This window comes from Berghia stephanieae, chromosome 1 (assembly GCF_034508935.2).
Source record: "Berghia stephanieae isolate SIO BIC M18660-M18661 chromosome 1, UCSD_Bste_1.3, whole genome shotgun sequence".
Taxonomy (NCBI): Eukaryota; Metazoa; Mollusca; class Gastropoda; order Nudibranchia; family Aeolidiidae; genus Berghia; species Berghia stephanieae.
Window position 1 is genome coordinate 93645433 of NC_088360.1, and position 27771 is coordinate 93673203.

The following is a 27771-nucleotide window of genomic DNA, read 5'->3' on the forward strand; positions in this document are numbered from 1 at the left end:
GCACCTTATGATTTTTGCAAGTTTGAGCATTAACCCATCGCACCAGACCGTATCGTACGCCGCTGATAGGTCTATAAACACAGCACCTGTTTGCTGTTTTCTCTCGAACCTGTGCTCAATATGCTCTTTAAGGGCAATGACCTGCTCCGTGGTGCACCTCCCTTCCCTGAAGCCTGCCTGCGCAGGTGGCAGGGCAGCGTCTAGGACCGGCCCCCATCGGTTTAATAGAACACGCTCCAACAATTTGTAAAGACAGCTCAGCAGCGATATGGGTCTGTAACTGTCTGCCTCCTTCGCCGGCTTCCCTGGCTTCAGGATGGCAACTATCTTCGCGTGCGTCCACACTTGTGGAAGATTTCCTTTTGCAAGGATGTCAGACATTGCCTCTGCTAGCCATGCCCGTGCCCTGGGGCCCAGATGCGTCACCATATCGGGATATACACCATCTATCCCTGCTGCTTTGCCGTTCTTCACTTCGCTAATGGCTGCACCCACTTCTCGGGGACTGAACGGGGCCGTCCAGTCCGACTCCTCCGCAGGTAGCGAGTCCAAAATCGTACGGTACGCCTTGCGGACACCGCGCTCAAAAGCCTGATTAGGGACCCGCTTACTACGGTTCTTAATATTCTTGGCAATTGTGTCTGCCTCGCATTCCGGTGCAGCCTTCGCGAAATTCCGATCTGGGTCCAATTTCTTTATCAAACGCCAAGCGTGGCGGCTGGAGTGTGTAAAGTCGAGACTTTCCACGGTCTCCTGCCACCGTTGCTTCCTTCCCTCTGCCAGAGACTGAAGTAGTCTATCGGCTGCGTCCTGGGACTGGGTATGCTGGTACTCTCGGTACAGCTCTTCCGACTCTGCCGTCCAGCAAGGGGTGTAGAATTTCCGTTTGCCCCGTGGAATAGAGCGTTGAGCGCTCTTATACAGTAGCCTACTGAATCGGTTATATTCTTGGACTTGGGAGGAATGGCAGGGCAGACCTGCTCGATATAGGAACTGAATTCCTCCCAGTCAGCCTTCCTGAAATTCCATCTGCAAAGTGGGAGAGACTGCACCCTCGGTATTGTCACCCCAGCTGTGACAAGAACCGGCCTGTGCTGGCTATGCGGAAAGTCCCCGAGGACTGTCCGCTTCACCTGCAGCGGTTCACCGTTCGCGCCTTTCGTTACGAGGGTGAGGTCTGGAGTATACTCCTTCTTATGGCGGGTACCCCGGAAGGTACCCTTGGCTGTAGGATCGTACACTAGGTGTAGATCATTACAGTCCATCCATGAGCGGAGTTGTCTTCCTGCCTCGTTGCAGTCTCGGTAGCCCCATTCGTGATGGTGGCTATTAAAGTCTCCCAGGCAGATGGAAGGATGGCTGACCACCGGTACCGGTGGTGTAGTCCAAGTCGCTCTAGGTGGTTTGTAAATATTATGCAAACACAGTCCACCTACTTCCACGGAAATTCGGTTCACCCCATTGCTGTCCGTTACGCTCTCAATGACCCTTACCTTCGATGGCTCTTTAGCGTAAACGCTAACCCCTCCTTTGAGCCTCGAAGTGTCCTCGCGTTGGACCACCGTATAGCCTGGGATCTGGAATCGGGAAGATTGCGCGCCTGAATAAAGGTGGGTCTCCTGTAACAGGAGGATATCTACGCAGTGAACGGCCAATAGCTTTGATAAAAGCTCATTTTTTGCCATACTCTGGCTCTCGACGTTCAGGGACAATATACGCGTCAGTTCGCCATCCCCGCCGTCGCATTTTCCGATCGGCAGGCCGCGAATCGATTGATGCATGGGACGTTTGCTTTTTTCTCGGACGTGCCGACGACCCTGGCGACACGAACGCGGTATTATTTGGCTAGGCGGCAGACCGCTTCGCCATTGACGGGACTGATTGGGACTCGACATAAGGATAATAGTGTGGCGCCCGGGATAGGGCTGCTATTCGGGCACCGGGTTTGGATCAAATTTAGTCACACACCGGGGCGACCAGCTCATGTGGCTCGTTGGCTCGATACCCGGGATGGTCTCGTGACGGTCGACCGGGATTTACACCTTTGCCCTCCCGTGTGCCTCAAGCCCCCTCACCAACTGCAAGGTAAAGATCCACGAGGGGGGGGGGGTACTCCAAAAATTATCTCCCAGGGATTTCAATAAGTACATGTGCCAATCAATCAGAACTCACACAGCTATAAAACCCGAATAAAAAAGGTACATTGAAATCAGGAAGATGGAAAAAATAATTCACCCCAGACCTTGCCTTTGTCTGAAAAAAAATAAAAATGGAAATACCTTACCTGCAACAAGAGACGTTCTTGTGGACTTTCCAAATAGCCAAAATCGGTTCGTCCTGATAACAACGGGCATTCAGATCCCCGTGATGAAATCCATACCAAAATTCAGATGGAACTTTCTACAGGCTGACTGGGATGCAATTTTAATACGTGTCAAAGAATAGAGTCAAAATACGAAATAATTGGTAGATTCACCAAATTTGTCCTTGGTACTTCAAAGAAACACATATCAAGGGGTTTCTGAAAACAATAATCCCTTGCTGGACAAATCATAGTAAAGAACTGCTCAAGAACTATGAAGACACTCATGATGAAAGTATAGCGGAGGACCTGTTACAGTTTCTGCGTGAAAACCGAAAAGAAATGTGGATTGAGGTGGTAGAAAGTTTGACCTGGGTCACTCGATCCGCCATGAATGGCAAACAATAAAAAAACTAAATCCTGAGTCATCCAAATAAGAACAGTGCCATCAATAGGGGTGGACAAAGTAGTCAAAGAAATAAAACAAAGGGGAAAGCACATACCAAACCTCAACTTTGAGAAGAAAATTAGAAAAGTATGCCAGCGCATAATAAAATAACAACCTCCTCAAGGCCCAATGCGCTCAATTCCAATTTCACCAAATGAAATAAATGAAGAGCTGAACAAAATTAAAAATGGGAAAGCTGCCGGTTTAGACGGGATCTATCCACATATGCTCACACATTTTGGACCCCAAGCAATTGACTGGTTGGCAAACACCTTCACCGATATTATGAATAAGGGTAAATATTCACTGCTATGGAAACATGCAAAGATCATTGCCATCCCAGGCAAATCAGCTACAGAATCACCCAGCTACAGACCAATATCACTACTATGCTGCCTGTACAAATTACTAGAAAGAGTCCTACTTATAAGGATCACCCTCATGTAGATAAATGGATACCAGTGCAGCAGGCAGATTTTAGACCACTAAGAGGAATTACTGAACACTTTTTGGCACTTACATCCTTTATAGAATCGGGATTTGAAAATAAACTGAAGACTGGGGCCGTCCTAATCGATCTCTCTTACGATACAGTCTGGACCGGAGGATTAATGTTGAAATTGGCCAGAATGATACCGTGAAAAAGACCATCAAACTCCTCTCAAGCATGATCGGACCTAGAAAATTCCTTGTTATTATAGGAGGGGAGAAAATCAAAACATGAAAGATAAAGAATGATGTACCACAATGATCAGTCATTGCACTCACACTGTTCGACATCCACATCAGTGATTTGACTGCCAACCAATCACTTCAACTGGGCTATGCAGACGACTGAGTATTGGCCCATCAATCAAAAGACTGGGAAGAAATAGAAAAAGACACTCAGTGAAGAAACATCAAAGTTAATATGCTCAAAGCGCTTTACAAGAGATACAAAGACAGCAGCAACACATTACAAGGCCATACTAATTAAGATTTTGTTCTTACAGAGACAACACTGTTCAAGGCCAGGTACTCATTGTATACCGGTGTGGTGAGGGAATTTCTAATAGCCATTTCAAAGGATAATAGAGGAAACGCTGGTGCCCTTATGGACATCCCTGAATCTATCTGTCTCAAGATACTCCCTATTCCTCCTCTAAACCGGTGTTAAATCCCTATTGTGACAAGAAAGAGAGAAGAACGAAGGATAACCACAAGATAATCTGTGTTCATTTTCTCTGAGCATAAACAGCCGGATATGCAGGAGTAAAGGTACCCAATCCTGATATCTGAATGACTCCTCATCCAAGATCTACACAATAAGAAAATGATATCTGAAAGAAAAAACTGGTAGTCAATGACAAATAGGCTCACCACCTCACTCAATGTCTTTTTATTGACAAGCGAATTGTCGGTGAATTAAGCATATATAACACCCAGTCAAAACACCGCTTTGAGTGGTTTGTCACATATAGAGCTGAACTTGGAAGAACGAGTTTCTTTGGGTCCGGAACTACAAAAGGAGTTTCCATACTTATTCACCAATTAGACGAGACACTATCTGGTAACTAACAGACCAGGGTTCAAAATCTCTCTCCCACTGTCACTCTCAGGAGCTCGTGGAGAATTTTTAAAAATTTCACTGTCACGGTTGGCCAGAGTTTTTAAGATGGTTCATGAATGTGGGGAAAGGATTGTGGATAACAATAATAATAATATAATAATAATAAATAATAAAAATAAAATTAATAATAATAATATAATATGATAATGAATATGATGATGATGATGATGATGATGATGATGATGATATGATGATGATGATATGATGATAATGATTAATAATAATAATAATAATAATAATAATAATAATAAATAATAATAATAATATAATAATAATAATAATAATAATAATAATATAATAATAAATAATAATAATAATAATAATAATATAATAATAATAATAATAATAATAATAATATAATAATAAAAATAATAATAATAATATAATAATAATAATAATATAATAATATAATAATAATAATAATAATATAATAATAATAATAATAATAATAATAATAATAATAATAATAATATAATAATAATAATAATAATATTAATAATAATAATAATATAATAATAATAATAATAATAATAATAATAATAATAATAATAATAATAATAATAATAATATAATAATAATAATAATAATAATAATAATAATAATAAATAATAATAAAACATGTAGCACATATATCATTACTCCTTCAAGTCAAGGGATTTGCAACAATATTACTTGATTAAATATTGTTTGGTATTTTATTTCAGGACTCTAGAGGAACAAATCCCATTGGTGAATGCCAAACACAAAATACACAAAATCTTAGTGCCTCTGTGTGGCAAATCATTGGATATGCTATGGTAAGATAGACAAATTTGAAGTCAAATGAAACTCATTTTAGTGGGTGCAATAACGCCCGTGCTTTAGGTTTTTTTCTTGATTTAAAAATTATCAGTTTACTCTTTGAAATTGAACTATGGCTGTAAATTTATAGTTCAGTTCTTTCCCACGTACTCCGAACAGTTCACGTAGGAAGTGTGGCTCAGCGGTAGGTACGGTCTTTGCTTCCTATCCTAAATGCAAAGAGTTCGGATACTCTGTGTGTGACCTTGAGCAACTAGCCTCAACCTGGTTCAGTTTGCAGCGCTGCACTGAGGCTGACCTCTGGATTATTCCAGTCTTCCCTTGGAATAGACCCTCAAGACAAATCATATTCATTTGCATTGTGTTTTAGATGTTAATAATGACTAAATAGTTCAAGGGCCAATAATAATATTTGAATGCACATCAAGACATTAAAATAAAAGTCCAGATTCCAAGTTTCATTTCTTACTGCTTTATTTGTTGTGATAAATCCGAAATCCAAATCAAATAGCATGGTCATAATTCAATCAGTTTAATTAATTCCAAGTCCGTAAAATCAATCCAAATGATGTTATTTTGCCTATGTAACCATTTTCAATAATATGTGGAATATTTCTAAGTCAGTAAAATAACGATTCTTAGTAGAATGTTAGAACTTGCAGCATACTAGGAAAGTGCATCTCATAGTGAATGCAGAATATTAGAATAGACTGTAGAATCAAGAATAGAGTAGAATGCCGTTTTGATCAGAAACACCCTATTTTATCCCCTATTGTAATTGTTCCCACAGTTCCTTCAAACCACACCTCCTACTAATTTTGACAGTTCCATGTCAGTCTTAAATCCACCCCCTAAGAGTTAAAGCAAATCATACTCAACTCGAAACGATAAATCCCTACATATTAATAGTAAACCCCGCCTTTTATGATATAATATTATTTATTTAAATGTCCTTTTCTCATGCACACACATCCCTAAACCAATTAAGAAAGATTGATTAACTAGTACTCAACGCGATAACCTGTCCACTAACTAGGATGTAAATCTGTCCGAAATGTATCATTCACATATCAAGTTTTACTTGATGCAGTTTTGCCTGCATCGCGCTCTTACTAAACCCATTTGCTGATACATAATTGACCATTTTGCAATAAAATTCTTGGATAATCTTTGCATAAGCTTACTCTCTTACAATATAACAAACTATTAATTCTTTTAAATCGAAACTAAAACATTTCCTTTTCACATCCTGCCTATTTTCAATCTGATGCATACTATGTTATTATGATTATAACTGTCATGGTCTCAAGTGAGTAAAGAGCTACTCGACTATGCATAAAGATCTATGTAGAATGAGGCCCCAGAATTTACTAGTTACTATAAATGAAAAACAATTAACGATTTGTTTACAATGAAATAAAAATAATGATGAAATTTAATTAAAAGAGATAAACAGTGATCGTGGCAGTTACAAATAGAGGTATGAATATTTTACGTAACTTATGATAATATGTCAGGTTCGTAAGTTTACGTTTCCAGGCAGTTGATGGGCTTGGATGATCTATTCCTCTGATAATAGGATTGGACTCGTAAAATTCCGCTTCCAGGCAATTGGTAAGAGGTTATAGTGTAGTACAGCGGGCTTGGGTTTGATCCTTGAAGATTATACAATCAAAGTTAAAAGCTCCGGCGTCTTAATGGTGTAGATGTAATATCTACAAAGTCCCAAAAGATAAAAATCTTACAATATATATATAGGAATAGAGTGACTGGCCGTCCGGCATAGATTGTGGAGAGAAAGTGAGTGTAGAATATTAGACCTATCAGCTTTTATAATAAATGGCTACGTGACAGAATGTAGAACGAAAAGTATTCACTAATTAGAAATTAATTCGAGGGAAGGCTATAAAAGGAAAGACGATCTAATATTAGAAGGTAAAGTTTATCTAAGCCTACCGAAATATAACTGGAGTGAGATGAATTCAGTTCTTAATAAAATAAAATTTAATAAGATAATTGTGAACAATCTTTACTGTGACACCCCCACCCACGTTTAAAATATATTCTTTAACCATTATGGGAAAGATAGATTTTACAAACGGAAGTAAATTTACTATCATGATACTCTAGCATTAATCCATTGTTATGATTTGTGCTACAATTAAATTATTTATTAACTAGACATGGAAATGTTTATATTAACGTAGGTATATGAATGGGTGACAATAACAATGAAAGATTGTGATTACAAATCATTGTGATGAACGACATGATGGCAATGTGATTACAAATCATTGTGATAAACAATAGTGATGGTAATGAAGCATGATTTAAGTCGATGATATGAAGGTAATTTTCTGAATGAAATGAATGAAAATGTAAATGGAATATTGACATTTCAATTATTAATCATAAATGAGTGAAAATTCATAACAATAATAGATAAAGAGAAGATTTCCCAAATCATGAATGGGTATGGTATATATATCCAAACAATACTCAATGTTACATTAAGTTGGGTCATCATGTTTACAAATAAAATTATCGAATTTGTGCGTTCTGATTTGGCATAATTTGCGAGGTAACTAACAGTATGCATGGGAGGTTAAGCTATACCCTTCTCACGTCATTACACTAATCGAGAAAGTAGGTCGGCGTGAATATTTTCACAACCTGGTATGTGAGAGATACTGAAAGTGTAATTTTGCAAAAATAGACTCCACCTTAGTACTCTACTATTATTCATTTTGTTATTTCTTATGTACGTGAGTGGTTTATGGTCCGTTTCGACCACAAACTCTTTTAGCAGTAGATATCTGCTGAATGTCTTTAAAGCAAAGACGATGGCCAGTCCTTCACGCTCTATTACAGAGTATCGTGATTCTCTGTCCAATAATTTTCTGCTTGCATATAAGCAAGGCATTAGAGTTCCCTCATGTTCCTGTAATAGTACACCTGCGATGCCCTTATCAGACGCGTCAGTTCTTACAACAAATTCTTTTGATATGTCGGGTAATTTAAGAATTGGTTCTGAACAGAGTAATGCCTTTAACTGGTTAAAGCTATTCTGACACGCTTCTGTCCAAACAATTTTGTTCGGTGACCCATTCTTTGTCAGATTTGTTAGCGGTGTCGCGATGTGCGCGAAGTTGTAAATGTATTTCCTGTAAAAATTTAGGAGCTCAAGTACTTTGCGTACTTCTTTTTTTGTCTTAGGTGGTTGCAATTGTGCGATTTTTGTTTGTTTTTCTGTCTCGGGTGTCTGTGTCCCATGACCAACGGTATGATCAATCCTGCATTTGAAGCTTCGATATTAGTAAACATAGGTTGCGACACTGTGTCTCTATCAAAATATTTTTTTAGCATATTTGCATGGAATGTCTTTGTTGTGTTGTTAATTTGAATCTCGTAATTAACACCAGATCGTACTGCTAATACCTTGAATGGTCCTTTCCATGTAGCTAAAAGTTTACTCGAGTCATCGGGTAAGAGGATTAGTACTTTGTCACCAGTCTCAAATTTTCTTGACTTGCTTTTTCGATCGGAGTATTCCTTGTATTTCTCTGCTTTTTTGGTGACGGATTCCTGTGCTAGCTTACACGTGTCCTCTATTCTGTCTTTTAGGTTTCTTACATATTCGTAAGCAAACATAATTTCGTTATTGTCCTCCTCATTCCCTTTACAAATGTCGGCTACTATATTGATCGGGCCGCGAGGTGATCGTCCATACATCAACTCAAATGGGGAGTAGCCTGTAGATTCTTGGGGTATTTCTCTATATGCAAATAGGATTGCTGGTAAGTATCTGTCCCAATCATCTGGTTTTTCTGCTGACACTTTTCTTAACATATTCTTTAGAGTGCCATTAAATCTTTCACAAAGACCATTTGCTTGGGGGTGGTAGGGAGTTGTGAATGAGTGTTGGATTCCCATGAGTTTCATGGTTTCATGCATCATATGTGATGTAAATTGGGGTCCATTGTCCGACAGTATCTCATTTGGTATGCCTATTCTAGTAAAAATTGTCATCAATGCTTCAGCTATGTGATCCGAATTGTTAGTTGATTTCAATGCTATCGCTTTGGCACCCGGTGCGTAATCGACTAGTGTTAGTATGGGTGTTTTGGTTTCTAAACTGTTTTTGTTAAAGGGGTATAATGTCAATTGCATTTTTGAAAAACTTTTCTAAACTGGGGTTGTCTCTAATGGCAATCTCGTTATTCTGCCTTTTGCGACTCTTCTTTGGTGTGTCACAAGATTCACTATTTCGGCGTTCTTTTTTGTAATTCCAGGCCATGTGAAATTTCGGATAATTCTTAATGTGGGGAAGAGCTCCCCCAAAATGTCAGAAGTTATTGATCGTGCGTTTTTTCCAAGGAAATTTTTTTTCTGTAAATACTCGGGGCCGTGCCAGTTGTTTAGCTATTTTGTTTCTTTTCTATGTAACCTGAACAGATATCTTTTTCAATGATTTTTTCAAATTTTGATTTCGTTTCCCTTTTTTTGCGATATTTTAATTGAGTTAAAGTCGGGTTTCCCTTTTTTTGTTCTTCAATGAAAAGTGTTCCTGTAAATTGTTGTGGCAAGAGAAATAGTATTGGCTTCTCTGTTGTCTTAGTCAAAAATTTTTTGTTTTGTAGACAACTGTTTCTTGGGTTAAAGCATTCTTTTACATCTGTTGGGTTGTCTTTTAAAACCTTTTTTTATTGCACAATAACTCAGCGAGGGGGTTGGGAAGTAAACAGCATTCACCCATTCTGATAGTTTTGGGTTTTTATGTACACTTAGCGTTTCAAAAGGGTTTGACTGTGCCACTGAATGTGAGGGTTGTACGTTTTTTTTTTCCCGGGTTTTTTCTTTGTCATTGATCAAAGATGGGTTTTATTCTACGTACTGCTTTCCTGTGTCTTCAATTTTTGCAATCAGTTCCATTGCTTTGCCTCACAAAAAATAGGATCCCGATTTGTGAGTTTTTTTTTTTTTTTTTTTTTTTTTTTTTTTTTTTTTTTTTTTTTTTTTTTTTTTTTTTTTTTTTTTTTTTTTTTTTTTTTTTTTTTTTTTTTTTTTTTTTTTTTTTTTTTTTTTTTTTTTTTTTTTTTTTTTTTTTTTTTTTTTTTTTTTTTTTTTTTTTTTTTTTTTTTTTTTTTTTTTTTTTTTTTTTTTTTTTTTTTTTTTTTTTTTTTTTTTTTTTTTTTTTTTTTTTTTTTTTTTTTTTTTTTTTTTTTTTTTTTTTTTTTTTTTTTTTTTTTTTTTTTTTTTTTTTTTTTTTTTTTTTTTTTTTTTTTTTTTTTTTTTTTTTTTTTTTTTTTTTTTTTTTTTTTTTTTTTTTTTTTTTTTTTTTTTTTTTTTTTTTTTTTTTTTTTTTTTTTTTTTTTTTTTTTTTTTTTTTTTTTTTTTTTTTTTTTTTTTTTTTTTTTTTTTTTTTTCCCCCCCCCCCCCCCCCCCCCCCCCCCCCCCCCCCCCCCCCCCCCCCCCCCCCCCCCCCCCCCCCCCCCCCCCCCCCCCCCCCCCCCCCCCCCCCCCCCCCCCCCCCCCCCCCCCCCCCCCCCCCCCCCCCCCCCCCCCCCCCCCCCCCCCCCCCCCCCCCCCCCCCCCCCCCCCCCCCCCCCCCCCCCCCCCCCCCCCCCCCCCCCCCCCCCCCCCCCCCCCCCCCCCCCCCCCCCCCCCCCCCCCCCCCCCCCCCCCCCCCCCCCCCCCCCCCCCCCCCCCCCCCCCCCCCCCCCCCCCCCCCCCCAAAATAGGGTCCCCAAAGTTAATTTTCACTAATTATAACACGCGGCAGTTGATTTTTTTATTATTTAGTTTTTAAAGCCCCTTTTCAGAAATAATTTTAAGTGGTTTGGTAACAGTAATTTGCCAAAAAAGCATTTAAAACAAATCACTATGCAAAACAAATCACGATGTCTATAGTTACTATGTGATGCCCAACTCATGTAAAAGAGAATAATGAAGGATATATTTACCAACTCAGTTCGTGGCTGGGACCTCTCTCTTGTTCAATGGTTGTTCAACAATTGTAATTAGGCATTGAAGAGTGTTTAGCAGTGATGTCTGAAATACAAAACAATAAAATATCGTAAGATTTACAATAGTTACAAAATGTGTTCACAACACTGAGTGATTGGATGATAGGTGAATGAATCGTTATGGAATGTAAACATATTGAAAACAATTCATGAATGAGGCAAACAACAAAATGAAATGAGTGATATAATAACAAAGTGGACAAGGAATGAATGAATGAATGAAAAACTGAGTGAATAGATGAATGAATGAATGGATAATGTATGAATGAAAGAATGAAGGGAGGAATAAATGTATGAATGATTGGATAAATGAGTGAATAAACGAATGAATGGATGAATGAATGAATGAATAAATAAATGAATGAACAATGAATGAATGAATAATTTATAAGTGAATAAATGAATGAAGGAATGAATCAATAAAATGCTATTCAATTGAATGAAAGAATGAATGGATAAATTGCTATTCCATTTAAATGAAGAAATGAAAAAGAAAAAAAATTAATCCTGTAAATAGGGAGTTCAATTAAAATATGATCAAGTGGGGCAATTAAGAGTTTTACAATTTAAACTTTAAAGTTAGATGAAATAGATATAAGTAACTAAATAAATTCAATTCTTTATATGTGTCCCCTCCAAAATGTCATGGTCTCAAGTGAGTAAAGAGCTACTCGACTATGCATAAAGATCTATGTAGAATGAGGCCCCAGAATTTACTAGTTACTATAAATGAAAAACAATTAACGATTTGTTTACAATGAAATAAAAATAATGATGAAATTTAATTAAAAGAGATAAACAGTGATCGTGGCAGTTACAAATAGAGGTATGAATATTTTACGTAACTTATGATAATATGTCAGGTTCGTAAGTTTACGTTTCCAGGCAGTTGATGGGCTTGGATGATCTATTCCTCTGATAATAGGATTGGACTCGTAAAATTCCGCTTCCAGGCAATTGGTAAGAGGTTATAGTGTAGTACAGCGGGCTTGGGTTTGATCCTTGAAGATTATACAATCAAAGTTAAAAGCTCCGGCGTCTTAATGGTGTAGATATAATATCTACAAAGTCCCAAAAGATAAAAATCTTACAATATATATATAGGAATAGAGTGACTGGCCGTCCGGCATAGATTGTGGAGAGAAAGTGAGTGTAGAATATTAGACCTATCAGCTTTTATAATAAATGGCTACGTGACAGAATGTAGAACGAAAAGTATTCACTAATTAGAAATTAATTCGAGGGAAGGCTATAAAGGAAAGACGATCTAATATTAGAAGGTAAAGTTTATCTAAGCCTACCGAAATATAACTGGAGTGAGATGAATTCAGTTCTTAATAAAATAAAATTTAATAAGATAATTGTGAACAATCTTTACTGTGACAATAACCTTGAGTGTGAATATTCAATTGTGTACGTGTTTGTTTGTGGGTTGTTTTTCAACCAATGGAGAGCGTATTGAGCATTATATAATTTTGAAAATGCGTTATACAAAGTCACCAGGGAGGTCGATTTGAAGTGTCTGGGAGGAATGTTGTTGTGTCTGGTTAATTGACGCCACTGTTTGTAGGTTGCACATATGTGTGTATGTGTGTGTGTGAGTGTGTGTGACTGTGTTTGTGTGTGTATGCAAACTGGGTGTGGTGTAGTGTACTTATGTCCAATACAAACGACACAATAACCCAATGATACAACCACTACCACAAACGTCCCCTTCTCCAACACTACTTCACACCCAGTGAAAATTTTCGGCTCAAAACAACAAACAAAAGTTAAAACGATAATGCTTCCCGTCTGTCTGTATTTTACGAGAAGTATTATCGATTTAGTTCTTTTTGAAGATCTCAATTGTTACGTCAGTAATAATAAAATCAAACAAACAAAAAAAAAACCCAAAAAAAACCAACAATACAATAAGCAAACAAACGAACGAACGAACAAACAAAACAACAATGAACTTCTATACACTTAACATATTGGGCAAGTTTGACGAAGTAAGGCGATATGTATTACAAGTCTTTCGTCAGAGTATTAATTCTGTAGAATTCCATCATGTGCCGCCAAGAGCGATGCACAAAGTAACAAAGAACCAATTGGTCTGACAACGAGTGTCATACCAACACGATCACAAAGCTGTAAAAAGCATCACATCTTCAACCAGTTTACTGCCGCACTGTATAAAAACTTGTAATTAATAATTTAGCAAAAAAAAAAAAGCTCTTTCTTCAAAAATTTATCGATTTAAGTGACCCTCATCTTGGCTTACCTTACCTTACCGGAGTTCCGTCTCCTTGCAGAGGTTTAATGTCATGGAACGCCATTCTTCACGCTCAAGGGCCGTATCCGAACACTCTATCATCTTTTTGCAAGTTGTTGCCTCCACATTTCCAATCCAGGACTTCCTTTGTTTGCCTCGTGTCTTTCTTCGCAAAGTCGCAGGTTTGAGAGATTTTACCAAGACGAGGGTCATTAAAATTTATCGATATTTGAAGGACTAGTTTTCTGGCCAAGATTTAAATTCGAATTTTTCCACACTGAGGCAGTAAACTGGCTGATTTATCTATCTAGGATGATTGATCAAGGTTACCAGGTGGTCGGAGTCGATGGAGCAAGACAAGCTGTAGAAGAGTTTTTCACGGACCATGGCCTAGAATGGACAGAAACGAACGCTACGTCAATGGGACCTGGATGTCGATTATTACAGGTATTCGTGCCTTGACAGGGCTTCCAGATGGTCACGTGCCTGGCCATAATGACCAAAATTGGCCACAAGGATAATCAAGTTTCTACTTTTTATAATAACTAGTAAAAAACCCGCAATTTTGCGGGGAAAGAACTATTTTCATTCGATATTGCCAGAATCATTTTTTTTTTATTAGCTTGATTACAATTAGATGCACATTATAATCGATGTGCTTGTCGTCGCTGCCATGCTTTATTCGGCATGATTTCAGTTTATCAGTCAGTAGATATCAATATCAATAAGTCGCAAGTCTTTACCACGCTTTACTTGGGAGTGCTTTGCACTACCTTCAATACTTCACAAATTAAAATGGCGGCCGAGAATCAAAACAATGGTCAAATTAGGACATTTTAAACTTTCACAAATCTGTCAAGGTTTGTTCTAGAGTTTTTAAAAAGCGTTTATATGATGGCAAATTGAATAAATAAACGCCTGACAAAATCAACGGTGAAAATACAAATTGAATGAATACTGGGGATGTAGGAGCTTTCGGAATGTCTCCCCTTTACTTAACTTATGTGAGGTCAAATGATAATCTGAAGGGTACGCGATAAATATCAAGTCCCCGAATCTGTATACTTTTGGTTTGTTCGGGCTAGAAGCTAGACAGAACCAATTGACAGTTTGCCGAAACGTTTAACTAAATATTTCCCAGGGCAAAAATTATCACATCGATGGCATAAAAACGACAGTAATATCAGCAGTAATATTAGTTGATGTTGTTAATCGGTGAAACTTGTTTAAAATTTCTGTAAATCCGAATACCGGTATGTGATCAAGTGAATTATATCACTATGAATACCACGATTTGCTGAAAAATGCCAATCTGACAGTTCCTAGCAAACACCCCCCCCCCCTTGCTCAGGAATTTCTCTACTTGATGGACACGCCCCCCCCCCTTTTTTTTTCTTCCACGCAACCACATCCCAAAACACACATACACACACAAATATACACCACATACACACACACACACACACACACGCACACACATAAACATACACGCAATGAGAACACTACTACTACATAACAACACTGATCACCGCTAAATCAGCACAACGGAAGTAACAACTCTACTGGACAGATAGAGTTAAGGGTGTGGCCATGAGTGTGTTAGTGTCTTCGGTAAATTTTTTATGATATCTGTTTGACTTAACGAACTTTCAAACTGACTTTAAATTATAAAAGGAAATCAAGTTATCTGTTTATCTATCTGTAAAAATACATTTCTATTTTTCAAATCTTTCAGTAGAGTTGTGCGCCGTATCAATTTTTTTATTGACTCAAATAAGCACAATGTTCTCCACAATGCTATATTTTTTAAAGAAAAGATATGTAATAACAGTGCTTTTCCTTGTCTAGTTGTTTTGTTTATTACCAACCAAGCCCGATGAGTTTCTCAAGGGGGTCAAAGTGTGTTTCTATTTGGTCACGTGAGTTTCCAATTGGTCACTTTTGAAGTCGAAATTGGCCACAAAAAAACTTTGGTAGAATAGCATAGCACACAACACGTATTTATTATTTTGTCTCTTTGAACCTTGTATGGATCTCGATCAATATACCTATTTGCACTCCATGTTAAAAGTAAAAGAAACAAAACAAAAACAATAATGGATATTACAGCTTCAAATAAGAACAATAAATACCAAACACAGAACGTCTCGGGATCAAAACCCTTCTTCAGTCTACAACAAAAATTTCTTTTACTGTTTTTGTTGTTGGCTGAATGGTTTTGAGCCCGAAACGTTCCGTGTTCGATATTTTTTGTTCTTTATAAAGCTGTTATATTCATTTTTGTTTATCACGTTTACAGTGCCCTGCTTCTAGCAGTTAAGTATCATTTTCAGAACATATTATACCACACAATATAACTTGTTTTGAGTCGTCGGTTGTTTTTTAATAATGTTGACTTTATTTCTCAGTTTTCGTATAGTCTAGTCTACTCTAACAGTTGTATTTTACAAATATGATAGCATTAAGAATGCAAATAATCAAAACATTTACAAACTAAGTCGAGTTGCTTGTATTATTGATAGTATGAATAAGATAATTGATCCACATTTCATTAAACCACACATTGCATGATTTTTATGGAGTAATTATTTGTTTCCCACTACAGAATACAGAGAGAAACATCAAGTTGTATTACGGGGCATCGATCTCTTTAATAGGTATAATTTGATTTTTAAAAATATTTATCAATTGCTTTATCAATTATAGATGAATACCTGACCGTGATAGCATGTTCTGTCAAAAAGCTATAAACCAGTAGATTGTTTTCAATCAAAACATGGGATTTGTAACACGCCCTCAGACCCGTTGGACAAAGATAATAGTTTGTTTACTAACTGTAGAATAAATGAAGTTGGCGTCGCACTGCTCTATTTTATTGTTTTAGACAATAAGAAAGTGATTAGTTCTCATAAGATTCTCTCAATCTAACTTAAACGTTTCGATTATAATGTTGCGACGGATTTCTACTTAGAATTTGCGTTTGGAGCCCCAAACAAAATAAAAATCAGAAAAAAAGGATTTAGAATGAAATAAAAAAATAGATACATAAATATAATGAAATAAACATCACATATTCCATGTTGAGATTTGTGTGTCTCTACAGCCCTCCTAGAATTTGTAGACCGATGAGGGTAAAGTTCAACATCAATCTTGCCCAAATCATTGCAAAATGTCAAGTTCTCTAGTCAAATGAGCTTCCTTGTTACTCATAGGCTTGAAGTCGTAGAACGGTTGATTATTTCTTTTTGAAAATAACAACAACAGCAATAACAACAAAAAAAAAAAAGAAAAAAAAAAAGAAAATATTTTTTAAAAACCCAAAATCAAACCAAAACAAAGCTCGAACCCAAACCCTGGATTCGAACCCAAGTCAATAGCGACACCTACAAGTTGGGTGGCACCTCTTGGCTGGCCAAGAAAATAAAACTGCATTTAGGTGTAAACCATTCGATCATTGGCTATCACTTAATAATATTCTAAATGTCCTCACTGAATAGCACGGTAAAAAAAACCCGTATATTTTACCTGTATAATTTAGATTATCTTTGGACTGATGAAACTATATTCTCTTTAAAATATTTCATTAATCTTTCTTTAAATTTTATTATGATTCTGTATAATGAGATGCTCAATAGTTTGACCTTAAATATTATTTCTTCCTAACCGATATCATTCCGAGCCACTAAGTCTATTTGTATCAATAACCTGACATTTCACAACTGTTTGCACTTGTATTTAATAGTTTTACTAAAGAAGCTCCCCTCGGACCATACTGTCCTACTTTAAAAAACAACTCCACGTTTTAAACAATTTGGCGGAAATTTCCACATTCAAGCATCAATGGATTATAACTGGGACTCGAATCCACCAGCAAGATAGTTTTTAACAAGATAGGGGCCGCATAAGAGAACAATATTTGAAACTAGAGATTTAGGCAAAATATCTAAATATGTGGGTTTAATTTTCCAGAGCAAGGCAGCATGGGGCATCAATTTTTCTTAATTCAACTCTTTACAGTGACACCTCAACAGGGTCTCTTCAGATGGCCCTCCGTCCTTCGATTTTTTCCATAATTACGTCTACATATTTTCCTTGTTGTCTTATGGCATGATGCTCGTCTTGTAACTTGTGGTTTCCCAGTTCGAGTTCTGTACAGGGCTGCGCAATGTTGAATCATTGCTTAAGAGTTTTTAATCACATTGTCTCGCTTTCTTTGGTGAATAATGAGTCGGTAACAAATTCGTCTGTGTACAAAAATATTGTAATAACAAGCATTATGCCCCGTCCTACATGTTCAATGACGCTGTTAGATTTGGACCCCGTGAAAGGCGAGTTGAGCTCATGAAATGCTATCAAAAATCTTAAGATTTCTTGGTGCTCCCCTTTTAGTCTCATTGACGTCAAACCCGCCGGTTCACATTGTATCTTGCTTTTCTAAGAGTGTAACCAAAATTCATCTCCACGTCAGTCTTTGGGTCAAAGGATTAACAGGTTGCCTTCTTCATAACCACGTTGGTGATTAAATCATTTTTTTATGCCCCGATAAATAAATAAGTTGACTTCCTTGATCGCTTTGAATATTTTATTATAGATTAAATTAAAATTTCTCCATTAATGACAATTAACCGAAAAAGGAATAAATTGTTTGCCTTTTTTTAGATTCATTGTTTCAGGTTTTTCTTTTAAATTTAAAAAATGTATAATATTTTCTCCTATTAATACATTGTAATGTTTTTGGGGCCAGCGTGGCTCACCGGTACAGTCTTTGGTTCGTACCCAAAAGGTACCGAGTTCGGCTACCCGCCTCGTTGTGTGGCTTTGAGCAAGTCACCTCGCCCTAGTTCACTTTTGCAGCGCTGCGCCGCAGCTGACGCCTGGGTTATTCCAGTTTTCCTTTGGGATATACTCTAAAGACAAATTTCCCCGTGGGGATAAATAAAGGAAATTTGATTGATTGATTTACTTTTTCTTTATTTGATTGTCGAATATGTGTTTCATCCGCAGGACTATCGAGGGTCAATTTGATTTCATCTGGGATAGAGCCGCAATCGTTGCCCTCACCCGCGAAGCTGTAGATGGGTAAGGTTAAGAGTTAAATGGGCGTCCCGATAGCTCAGTTGTTAGAGCACGCAAAGGGACCAATATCGATTCCGGGTGCAATCAAAATATTTTCTGACCCCCCCTGTCCACCCAGCAGTGAATGGGTAGCAGAGTCTGTTAGATTTGGCAGAAAGTATATTGCGATAGGCTGCGTGAGCCTAATGGCTCTGTACGACTACTTTTGACTTTTTACAGAGTCAAATACATTATGTCTTAATTGAATAAGATAGAAATAAAGATAAAATTGGATAGTCACTCCTATTTTCTTCCTTTTAACCCTCTTCTTACCACATACAGCAAAATCGTCACATTTGTCACGACACAATATACATTTTTAAAATTCAGATTTATTTTGTACATCACAAACTTTGAAGAATAAGCTTTGTACAATTAATAAGAACATAAAGTTGTTTTGTAAAGAGCTTGTTTGAGTTTAAAAAATCATTTTTTTCTGATGGGTAAGCCTGCCATTTTGGATAAATATGAAAATGATCGGTAAGGAAAGAGTTAATTGGCGCTGATATGACATAAATGTGTTGCAAGCGCCGTAAAACCCTTAGAAACACAGAAAACAATAACTAGGATATTGCCAATTCGAATAAAAAAAATGAATTTTAAGTTTTTATGTTGCCTGTTTGTTTCGCACGCATGCAAAGTTCTTATTGTTTGTCCTCGGCAAGATTTTGTCCCGTTGAGATCTATTTTTTTAATACTGTATAATTAATGAATAGCAGCTGTTCTTAATTTCACTGTAATGCCTTATTTCGTTTTGACCATAAAACGTTTACTTCATATATCAATCGATTTAGATTAATCAAAATCGTGAACAATACATCATAAATCAGTGTAGTCAGACAAATATATATATACTTTGTCGCTAATTAAGAAATTTCAAAAATAAAATTAATAATTGAGATAATGCTCTGAAGAAAGGATCGTTCTATTGCAATAACTTCGAGAATATGTTTCCCATCTTATATGTTTTGCCAGGCCACAACACACATCTGAAAGAACAAAGTAAATTATTTTGATCTAACCAGCAGATATGACAGTTTCAAGCCAGAGTGGAATACACGATTCTTTCATCTCTTTGTATTTATTGACGAGTTTTTGTTTTTTTTTATCGTGCCTAACAACACAAAGAATTTGCACGATCACAATATAATAATAATAATAATAATAATAATAATAATAATAATAATAATAATAATAATAATAATAATAATAATAATAATGATAATAATGATAATAATCTTTATTGTCCCAATAGGCAATTATTGTTAGGTTACAGCTCTTGTAATAGGCGAAAAAAGTAATGAAAATAGTGGTAATAATGATGATAATAATACTGATAGTAATGATGATAATAATAATAATAATAATAATAATAATAATAATAATAATAATAATAATAATAATAAAAATAATAATAATAATAATAATAATAATAATAATAATAATAATAATAATAATAATAATAATAATAATAATAATAATAATGATAATAATGATAATAATCTTTATTGTCCCAATAGGCAATTATTGTTAGGTTACAGCTCTTGTAATAGGCGAAAAAAGTAATGAAAATAGTGGTAATAATGATGATAATAATACTGATAGTAATGATGATAATAATAATATAAAAATATAATAATAATAAATAATAATAATATAATAATAATAATAATAATAATAATAATAATAATAATAATAAAAATAATAATAATAATAATAATAATAATAATAATAATAATAATAATAATAATAATAATAATAATAATAATAATAATAATAATAATAATAATAATAATAATAATAATAATAATAATAATAATAATAATAATAATAATAAAAAAGAAGAAAAGAAGAAGAAGAAGAAGAAAGAAGAAGAAGAAGAAGAAAAGAAGAAGAAGAAGAAGAAGAAGAAGAAGAAGAAGAAGAGAAGAAGAAGAAGAAGAAGAAGAAGAAGAAGAAGAAGAAGAAGAAGAAGAAGAAGAAGAAGAAGAAGAAGAAGAAGAAAGAAGAAGAAGAAGAAGAAGAAGAAGAAGAAGAAGAAGAAGAAGAAGAAGAAGAAGAAGAAGAAGAAGAAGAAGAAGAAGAAGAAGAAAGAAGAAGAAGAAGAAGAAGAAGAAGAAGAAGAAGAAGAAGAAGAAGAAGAAGAAGAAGAAGAAGAAGAAGAAGAAGAAGAAGAAGAAGAAGAAGAAGAAGAAGAAGAAGAAGAAGAAGAAAGAAGAAAGAAGAAGAAGAAGAAAAGAAGAAGAAGAAGAAGAAGAAGAAGAAGAAGAAGAAGAAGAAGAAGAAGAAGAAGAAGAAGAAGAAGAAGAAGAATCGGTTTTCAGCCAGAATTGTTTAGAAGCTAAATAATGTAAGATTTGGATTTAGTTCATATTATGATTTCTTGGGGAGGGTGACAATAATTTCTATACGTACGAAAAGCTACACATTTATATATCTGATTATTTCAATTTGAAACTTTCTTATCAGCATCTGATAAATACAAAGTAATGAAAGAATACCTTTATTCCACCCCTCCAAGCAATTATACATTTTGTAACCAAAGTATGGTATTAGTACTTCTATTCAACATAATTTGTATCTTTCTCCTTTTACTTGAATGACAAATTGACCGTATTTACGAATAAATTATAGGGTTTCCGCCAATGAGAATGGTGGAATAAAAGGTGTTTCGTCATTTTGTGGCCAATTTTTTTTTTTTCGTAATTCCTAGATATGTGGATACAATGAAAGATCTTCTTTGTCCTGGAGGATCGATGTTGATTGAATCCCATGACTCTGTTGTCTTCACCGAAGATGGTAAGCAATAATTTCACCCTAAGGAAGACATACTTTAAACATCTTGTTAAGGGTCGCTTAGTAAAATTTTGAGATTTTGGTGGAAAACGATATATTATTATTGTAGAAATAATATTGTTGAAGTGCAACCCCTCGAAATAGAATATAAAGACACGAAAACGCGACCTAAAAGGGTACAGGTAGTAAGAAAAGTTTTATTTTTCTATGGGTATGGGATACTGCGTCAAACATTTCTGATAATTCCAGTTATCACAGAGATAATGTCTTATGTCGTCATAGAGAGATTTTTTGCTAAGGTATGCGTATTTTGAATTAATCCAATCAAATTATACATTTTTAACTATAATTTTGTCACAATATTTTGATTCGCAACTATGTAATGGCCTAATGACAATCTCATAAGCTGGAGCTTTGAATTGAAATCTCTCTATGGTGATACAGAATGCTACAATGTTGATAAGATATATATGTTTTTTCTTCAATAGTTTTTGTGGAAAATATGTCACAAGATTGTTATACATTTTAATGTCAGCCTCCAAATCAGGACACACAACGAGTAACAACACAGATAATGTATATTTTTCACCAAAATGTTGTCCTATAATTACGATACAGGATGATTAAAACGGCCCAATATAGGTACTTACATTTTGTCTACAAAAGACCCAACCGCCTCTTAATGGTTCCTAGTTCATTTTAAAGATATATCTTCTGCCTCATAGATATGCCATAACTCGAAATGTAACGTATAAACACACACACACACGCGCGCGCGCACACACACATACACACACACACACACACATTAAGCAATTAATTCAGTGACTAACAAAGAATACATAATAGCACCATACTCTTCATTGTAATTGAGGTTTATGATGCGTTGTAAACCAATTTAGATTATGTATACTTTTTAATGTTTTCCGTTCATGACAATTAAAACGGAGTGACGATTAGTACAAATTAGAAAGTCTGAAGTTAGTGCTTTTGGCCCTGGGTCATCGACAGAATATGTTAGAACGGATAAACAACACAACAATGCTGGTAATTGATCTTCATTGTCAGTTTAATTGTCAATGACAAAATGATCAAATTAAAACACACACACACACACACACACACACACACAAACAATGATCAAATTAAAACAACTGATACTATCAAATACACTATCCCATCGTTAGCAACGTAAACTCATGTAATTAATACGTTGACAGTAAATCCATCTATTCTTTTAAGATAATAGGGTTGGTAGTTATCATTGCTCCGTTCAGCTCATGTTATTTTTTTAAAAATTCTGCCAACTAGCACAGGAAAATCTAAACCTGGAAATGATAAAACTATTTTTTACAGATTCAAATAGAAGAAAATTGCCAACATTTTTCAATTAAGTGGTAATTCTGTTACTCATTGATTCAATTTATTATCTAAAATATCTGCATAATGATTGGTCCTCAAATTTACCGTTGCCTTGGAAATCACCATCTGGTCACCCCGTTGCCAGATTCATTGCCCGTACCTATCCTACTTTATGACGGACTGATTTTATTATTGATGGTTCAAACGATTCGTCTCGATCTATGTTAATTGGGGTTCTAATACTCTGAAATAAACACGTAGTTCCAATATGAGAGCCATTTTAGTCGGTCGATATTTGAAGGATGAGTTTCCCGGACAAAATTTTATTACGGCATTTTCGTTGCTTCTTACAGGCAATGAAAGATATGTCAAAAAGGGTTCCAAACGATATTATTGGTCTTGCGTTGCAATAAACAGATATTCATTTCATATTGGTTTTGGGTGAATACAGAAGATTATAACATTGTGGTCAAAATCAATGTTTGAGTTGCCTCTATTTCAATTTGAATTCAAACAAAAAAGGAAAATAGGTTTTGAATCTGGTATTGAAAATACTCATTGCAGTATCATTTGGATTTTTAAACTTCAGTCATCTTTCTTCCTTATCTAAATGAACTTGCACATGAATTAAATCTTAAAATGTCATTTCGATTATATAAGTGACCTATCGTCTTGAATCGACGTTGTGAATTGGGTAAGGCAAATAACAAACATTACCCCACTCCACTCCGGTTTGAATGAGTACCTGCCTTTAGAGAAGAACGAATATTGCAATACTTATTGTAAAGAAGACTTTTACAAGGGGCCTGTGATGTATAAAATGGAATTATGGTTCCATATGGCCGGTTGGGAAGCACATTGTGCGTGATAAATCCCTGAGCATGCACTGTATAAAGGTATATCTTTATTTATTTATTTCTAAATGGTATTATTAAATTTTGTCGAGTTTAACCTGGTGCTTAAAGTTCAATACTGAGTTTTTTTATGAAAAAATATCACCATTGAGAAGAGTAAACTTTGTTTATCTCAGCTTAAGGAAAAACTCAGAAAATTCATAAAGTTTCTTCCCACATATATCTAATATGAAATGAAAAATAAAACAGAAAAGATTCTTGTCGTCTCTTTTCTAACATTGCAATATATACAACACAATTTTCATTCTATATTTCATCTTATTCATTCAGTGCCTGTTCATGCCTTTTAAAAATATTTCTGATCTTTTATTGACATAATGCATTTATTCAGGTACAGATTCACATCCACCACCCTACGTTATGTACGAGAACGAGTTTAAATCACTCTTTGGTAAGTCTGTAAAATGAATAAAACATCTTCCAAAAACAAACCACACAACCTCATCGAAATTTAAAAAGAAATCAAACAACAAAGCAATTACCCCCCCCCCCCCCGCCCCCGCCAAATATATAAATAAATATTTTAATTTTTAAAAATACACAACAAAACAGCGAAATATGAGAGGCTCTATCATCCAAACAGGAATACAGTCTTTGGAATGTATCTCAAATAAAGACTTAGATAACCTGGGCGTCCGCCGCAATGCTGTACAGCAATGTTAGTAAAAAGGTGTTCAATTTATTGCTTAAGAAATAAGTGAGGCGACGACACTCGGGGCTAGAACCTAGTTCCTCTGTGTGGTAATGCAATATCTTATCCTTTCTACAACCTCGAACCAGGAAATGTCTATCAAAGACAACAACAACATAAATTGATATAAAGACTATATATAGAATATATAAATATGGGACAAGGAGTCTAACCACGGCTTGACAGGATGAATAATAAAAAATATATTTAAAAATTCCCATTTATTCATCTCATAGGGGAACATTGTCTCTAGTGTCTTTTCCAAGGGAAGACTGGAATAACCCAGGCGTCAGTCGCAGTACAGCGCCGCAAATTGAGCTAGGGTGAGGTGATTTGCTAAAGGCCACACAGCGTAGCGGCAGGTGATTGAACTCGGTACCTTTCGGGTACGAAGCAAAGACCGTCCCGCTGCCCCCCGCTGCCCCTAGCCACGCTGCCCCTTTCAATGGTGGTGAAACAATAAGTCAATTATGCTATGGCCCGTGGTAAAGACGCTATTCTAAAGTAATGTGTGTAACAATAAAGCAACACATGTGTAAATATGGTTACTGTACCCTTAAGTTTTGGTGAAAATCCGATATTCCTAACAAAAAACATGAGGCATCCCCGTTTAAAAAAAAAAACAAAAACAAAAAAAAACAGTTCAGGAAATAATCATATCCCGCGCAAGCATCCGGTTTCAAATTGTCTTTTCAGTTTAGAGATTAAGATTGTCAGTGTTGCAGAATTTTATAACTCAGGCCTGAAAGAGGGAGATTGAATTGTCGAGCAACAGTCGTGTCTGACTAGTCGGTGATGGCCCGATACATTCACGTTACAGATTTTGCAATTTATGTTTATTATGGCATATGCAAGTTTGTGGTCAATGCAAGTGATTGTTCAATAAATTATCTCTGGGAAATCAATGATCTCTCCTTGATAAAGGGTCCGACATCTAGTCCAAACACATTTACATGTGAGATGGCACGAGACAGCCTCCAACTATCCCTGATGTGGAGATTAGGTTGTTGCGGCCTCTCTCTCTCTCTCTCTCTCTCTCTCTCTCTCTCTCTCTCTCTCTCTCTCTCCTCTCTCTCTCTCTCTCTCTCTCTCTCTTCTCTTCTCTTTCTTTCTTCTCTTCTCTCTCTCTTTCTCTCTCTCTCTCTCTCTCTCTCTCTCTCTCTCTCTCTCTCTCTCTCTCTCTCGGAGATCGCACGACAGACTGTTAGGTGAAGTCAGAATATTTTTTTTATATTGTCTCCTTTAATACTCGTTCAATGGCAGAATTTGTATCAAATCAAGCAAAGCTTTGTGCATGTTTATAAATATACCACATTTACTATTTTCCAGAGCCAGAATGCACAGTTTACTGTGTAGATCGAAACCTACATCAAACATCCGGGAAAACCTATAAAAACGTTTATTACCTTGTTACAAAAAAGACCTGAGGACAGTGACCAGATTGTCAATACTTCCCATTGCACCAGATACGGCATGATTGTCGGATATTTCATCTATAAATGCCACAGAATCCCTCATAAAGTTGTATTGTTTCGAGCACTGGTATTTTCAAAATAATGTTTATTGATTGGTTGTCTAATGACCTGGTTTTAAATGCACAATTGACTAAATCCCAAATATCAAGAATAAAACCGAATCAGTACAGAAAAAGAAATATCTACCTCATTTTCAATCCTATAGTTTGTGTGTTTGCGAATTTTAAGTCATATTTTTTTATTACATAATGAATAGATTATAATCTAATTGCGGCTTTGTGGTCTGTATGTACTATGACGCTCGCTTTCGTATCAGAAGGTCCTGGGTTCGAGCCTCGCTCAGCGCATAATTGAGTCCTTGGAGAAGGCTCTTTACTCGCATTCACTCACCGTACTAAGGTGTAAAATGATTACCTGGCCGTTAACATCGTAGTCTCTGTTCGAAAAATTGTAATATCGCCTGACAGGCGTCATGTCCCGTCCTACATGTTAAATGTTGCTGTTGGCCAGGTACCCCTTGTAAAGCGCTATGAGCACGTTTAGTGGATATTGCGCTATGTAAAATCTAAACTTTTACATGAAAGATTTCCAAACAGGGATTTAATTTTAAAGTAAGAGTAATCAACGAAATTTTTAATTGGGTGTGGGATATGTGATTATCCACTCGCAGAGAATGGGTAGCTGGGTCTCTTTTAGATCTGATTGACGGTCCACGCCAATGTTCGTGGATGGTAAAGGACTCAAAATGTTCTCGTCCTTTGAATATTCAATATTGCTCCCCCTCGCATTGTTTCTTGCTGTTTTAGCAATAGATAATATTTTTAAAAATATTATTATCTTTAATGCTATATGGAGCTATGATCCTTAGACTTTTCAGTAAAATCTGCTAAAAGGCACGAATGCGCTTACTTAAACATCCGCATTGCAAATGTTTTGCTCTTGCATTCTCTTTGAAAAACTGAGCAATGACTTTGCAATGATTTCAGCTTGTTGGTTTTAAAAGCCTTTTGAAAGACTATTTATTAGTTTCATCCCCCCAGGATTCCGCATGAAACCGGGAAAAATCATAATAATAGATGAATCATTTGTTGCTGCGACGCAGCGGGGGACTTGCGTAGATTCCACTTGTCTAATGTGGCACAATTAGAAACAAGGGAAGCGAGATTGCTCAAAAGTACAATTAGAAAAAACGGTAGAAGCCATTCGGATAATTAGCACGTGCAAGAAAAAGATGGAGGTTTCTCCCTGACTGCCTAAGACATAATTATATTCATATAGCACGTTTCTTTATTAAACAACTAACATAATCTAATCGTTTACAATCGTTCTTTCCGGATGATGTACAACTTGCATAGAACGAGACATGTGGTCCGTTATACGTTAGTATATAAAGGAAGGAAGGAAAGTATAAGAGTCAAATTTTTTACCAGCTGCCCAGTGTGCCAGATTTGAACCAATGACTTTTATTTAAAGACAAATGACGAGTCCACTTTAGATTTAAAAGACAACTGTTGACAGACTTAATCACGGTTTTATTTGCATGCTTGACATCCGTTAAACATGATGCTAGACTATCCCAAATTACTTGACTTCCATTTATATTTGAAACCTAGAAAGTTTTTCTTTGGGTAAACAGAGAGACAATAAATTAGATTAGCAATGACAATTGAATCTAATTTGGGATAGCAAGAACATCACATTCCAAGAAAATTAACCCTCTCCTTACCACCCATAGGAAAATCGTCACATTTGTTATTTTGCCAACATTTTTTCTCATTCTAATTTCCTTGTACATCATAATATTTGAACAAAAATGTTTGCAATAGTTAAAGTATATTAACACTGTGTTGAAGAGCTCATTTAGCAGAAAAAATATGTATAGCAAGAACTAACAGCTTTTGTGTTTGAGTGAATTAAATCTATTTTTGTATAGGTTGGGTGTGACGTTTTGGGGACAATCTTGGAAATGGCTGGT

General features: G+C 35.8%; 1 protein-coding gene across 7 annotated transcripts in view; it reads left to right on the forward strand.

Annotated features, from left to right (window-relative positions):
- LOC144962405 (thiopurine S-methyltransferase-like) overlaps positions 1 to 25975 on the forward strand; it is a 35665-nt gene extending 9690 nt beyond the window's left edge. For all 7 annotated transcript variants that reach the window (XR_013643476.1, XR_013643475.1, XM_078895316.1 and 4 more), the window contains exons 4-10: positions 5064 to 5156; positions 13755 to 13890; positions 16049 to 16100; positions 18448 to 18522; positions 21272 to 21357; positions 23962 to 24021; positions 25651 to 25975. Coding sequence is in view for 5 of the 7 variants with exons in the window: in XM_078895316.1 (XP_078751442.1) it covers positions 13839 to 13890; positions 16049 to 16100; positions 18448 to 18522; positions 21272 to 21357; positions 23962 to 24021; positions 25651 to 25748 (423 nt within the window). In the remaining 2 variants the exon portion in view is untranslated. The remainder of the gene's footprint in view (positions 1 to 5063; positions 5157 to 13754; positions 13891 to 16048; positions 16101 to 18447; positions 18523 to 21271; positions 21358 to 23961; positions 24022 to 25650) is intronic.
- Positions 25976 to 27771: the final 1796 nt, after the last annotated feature.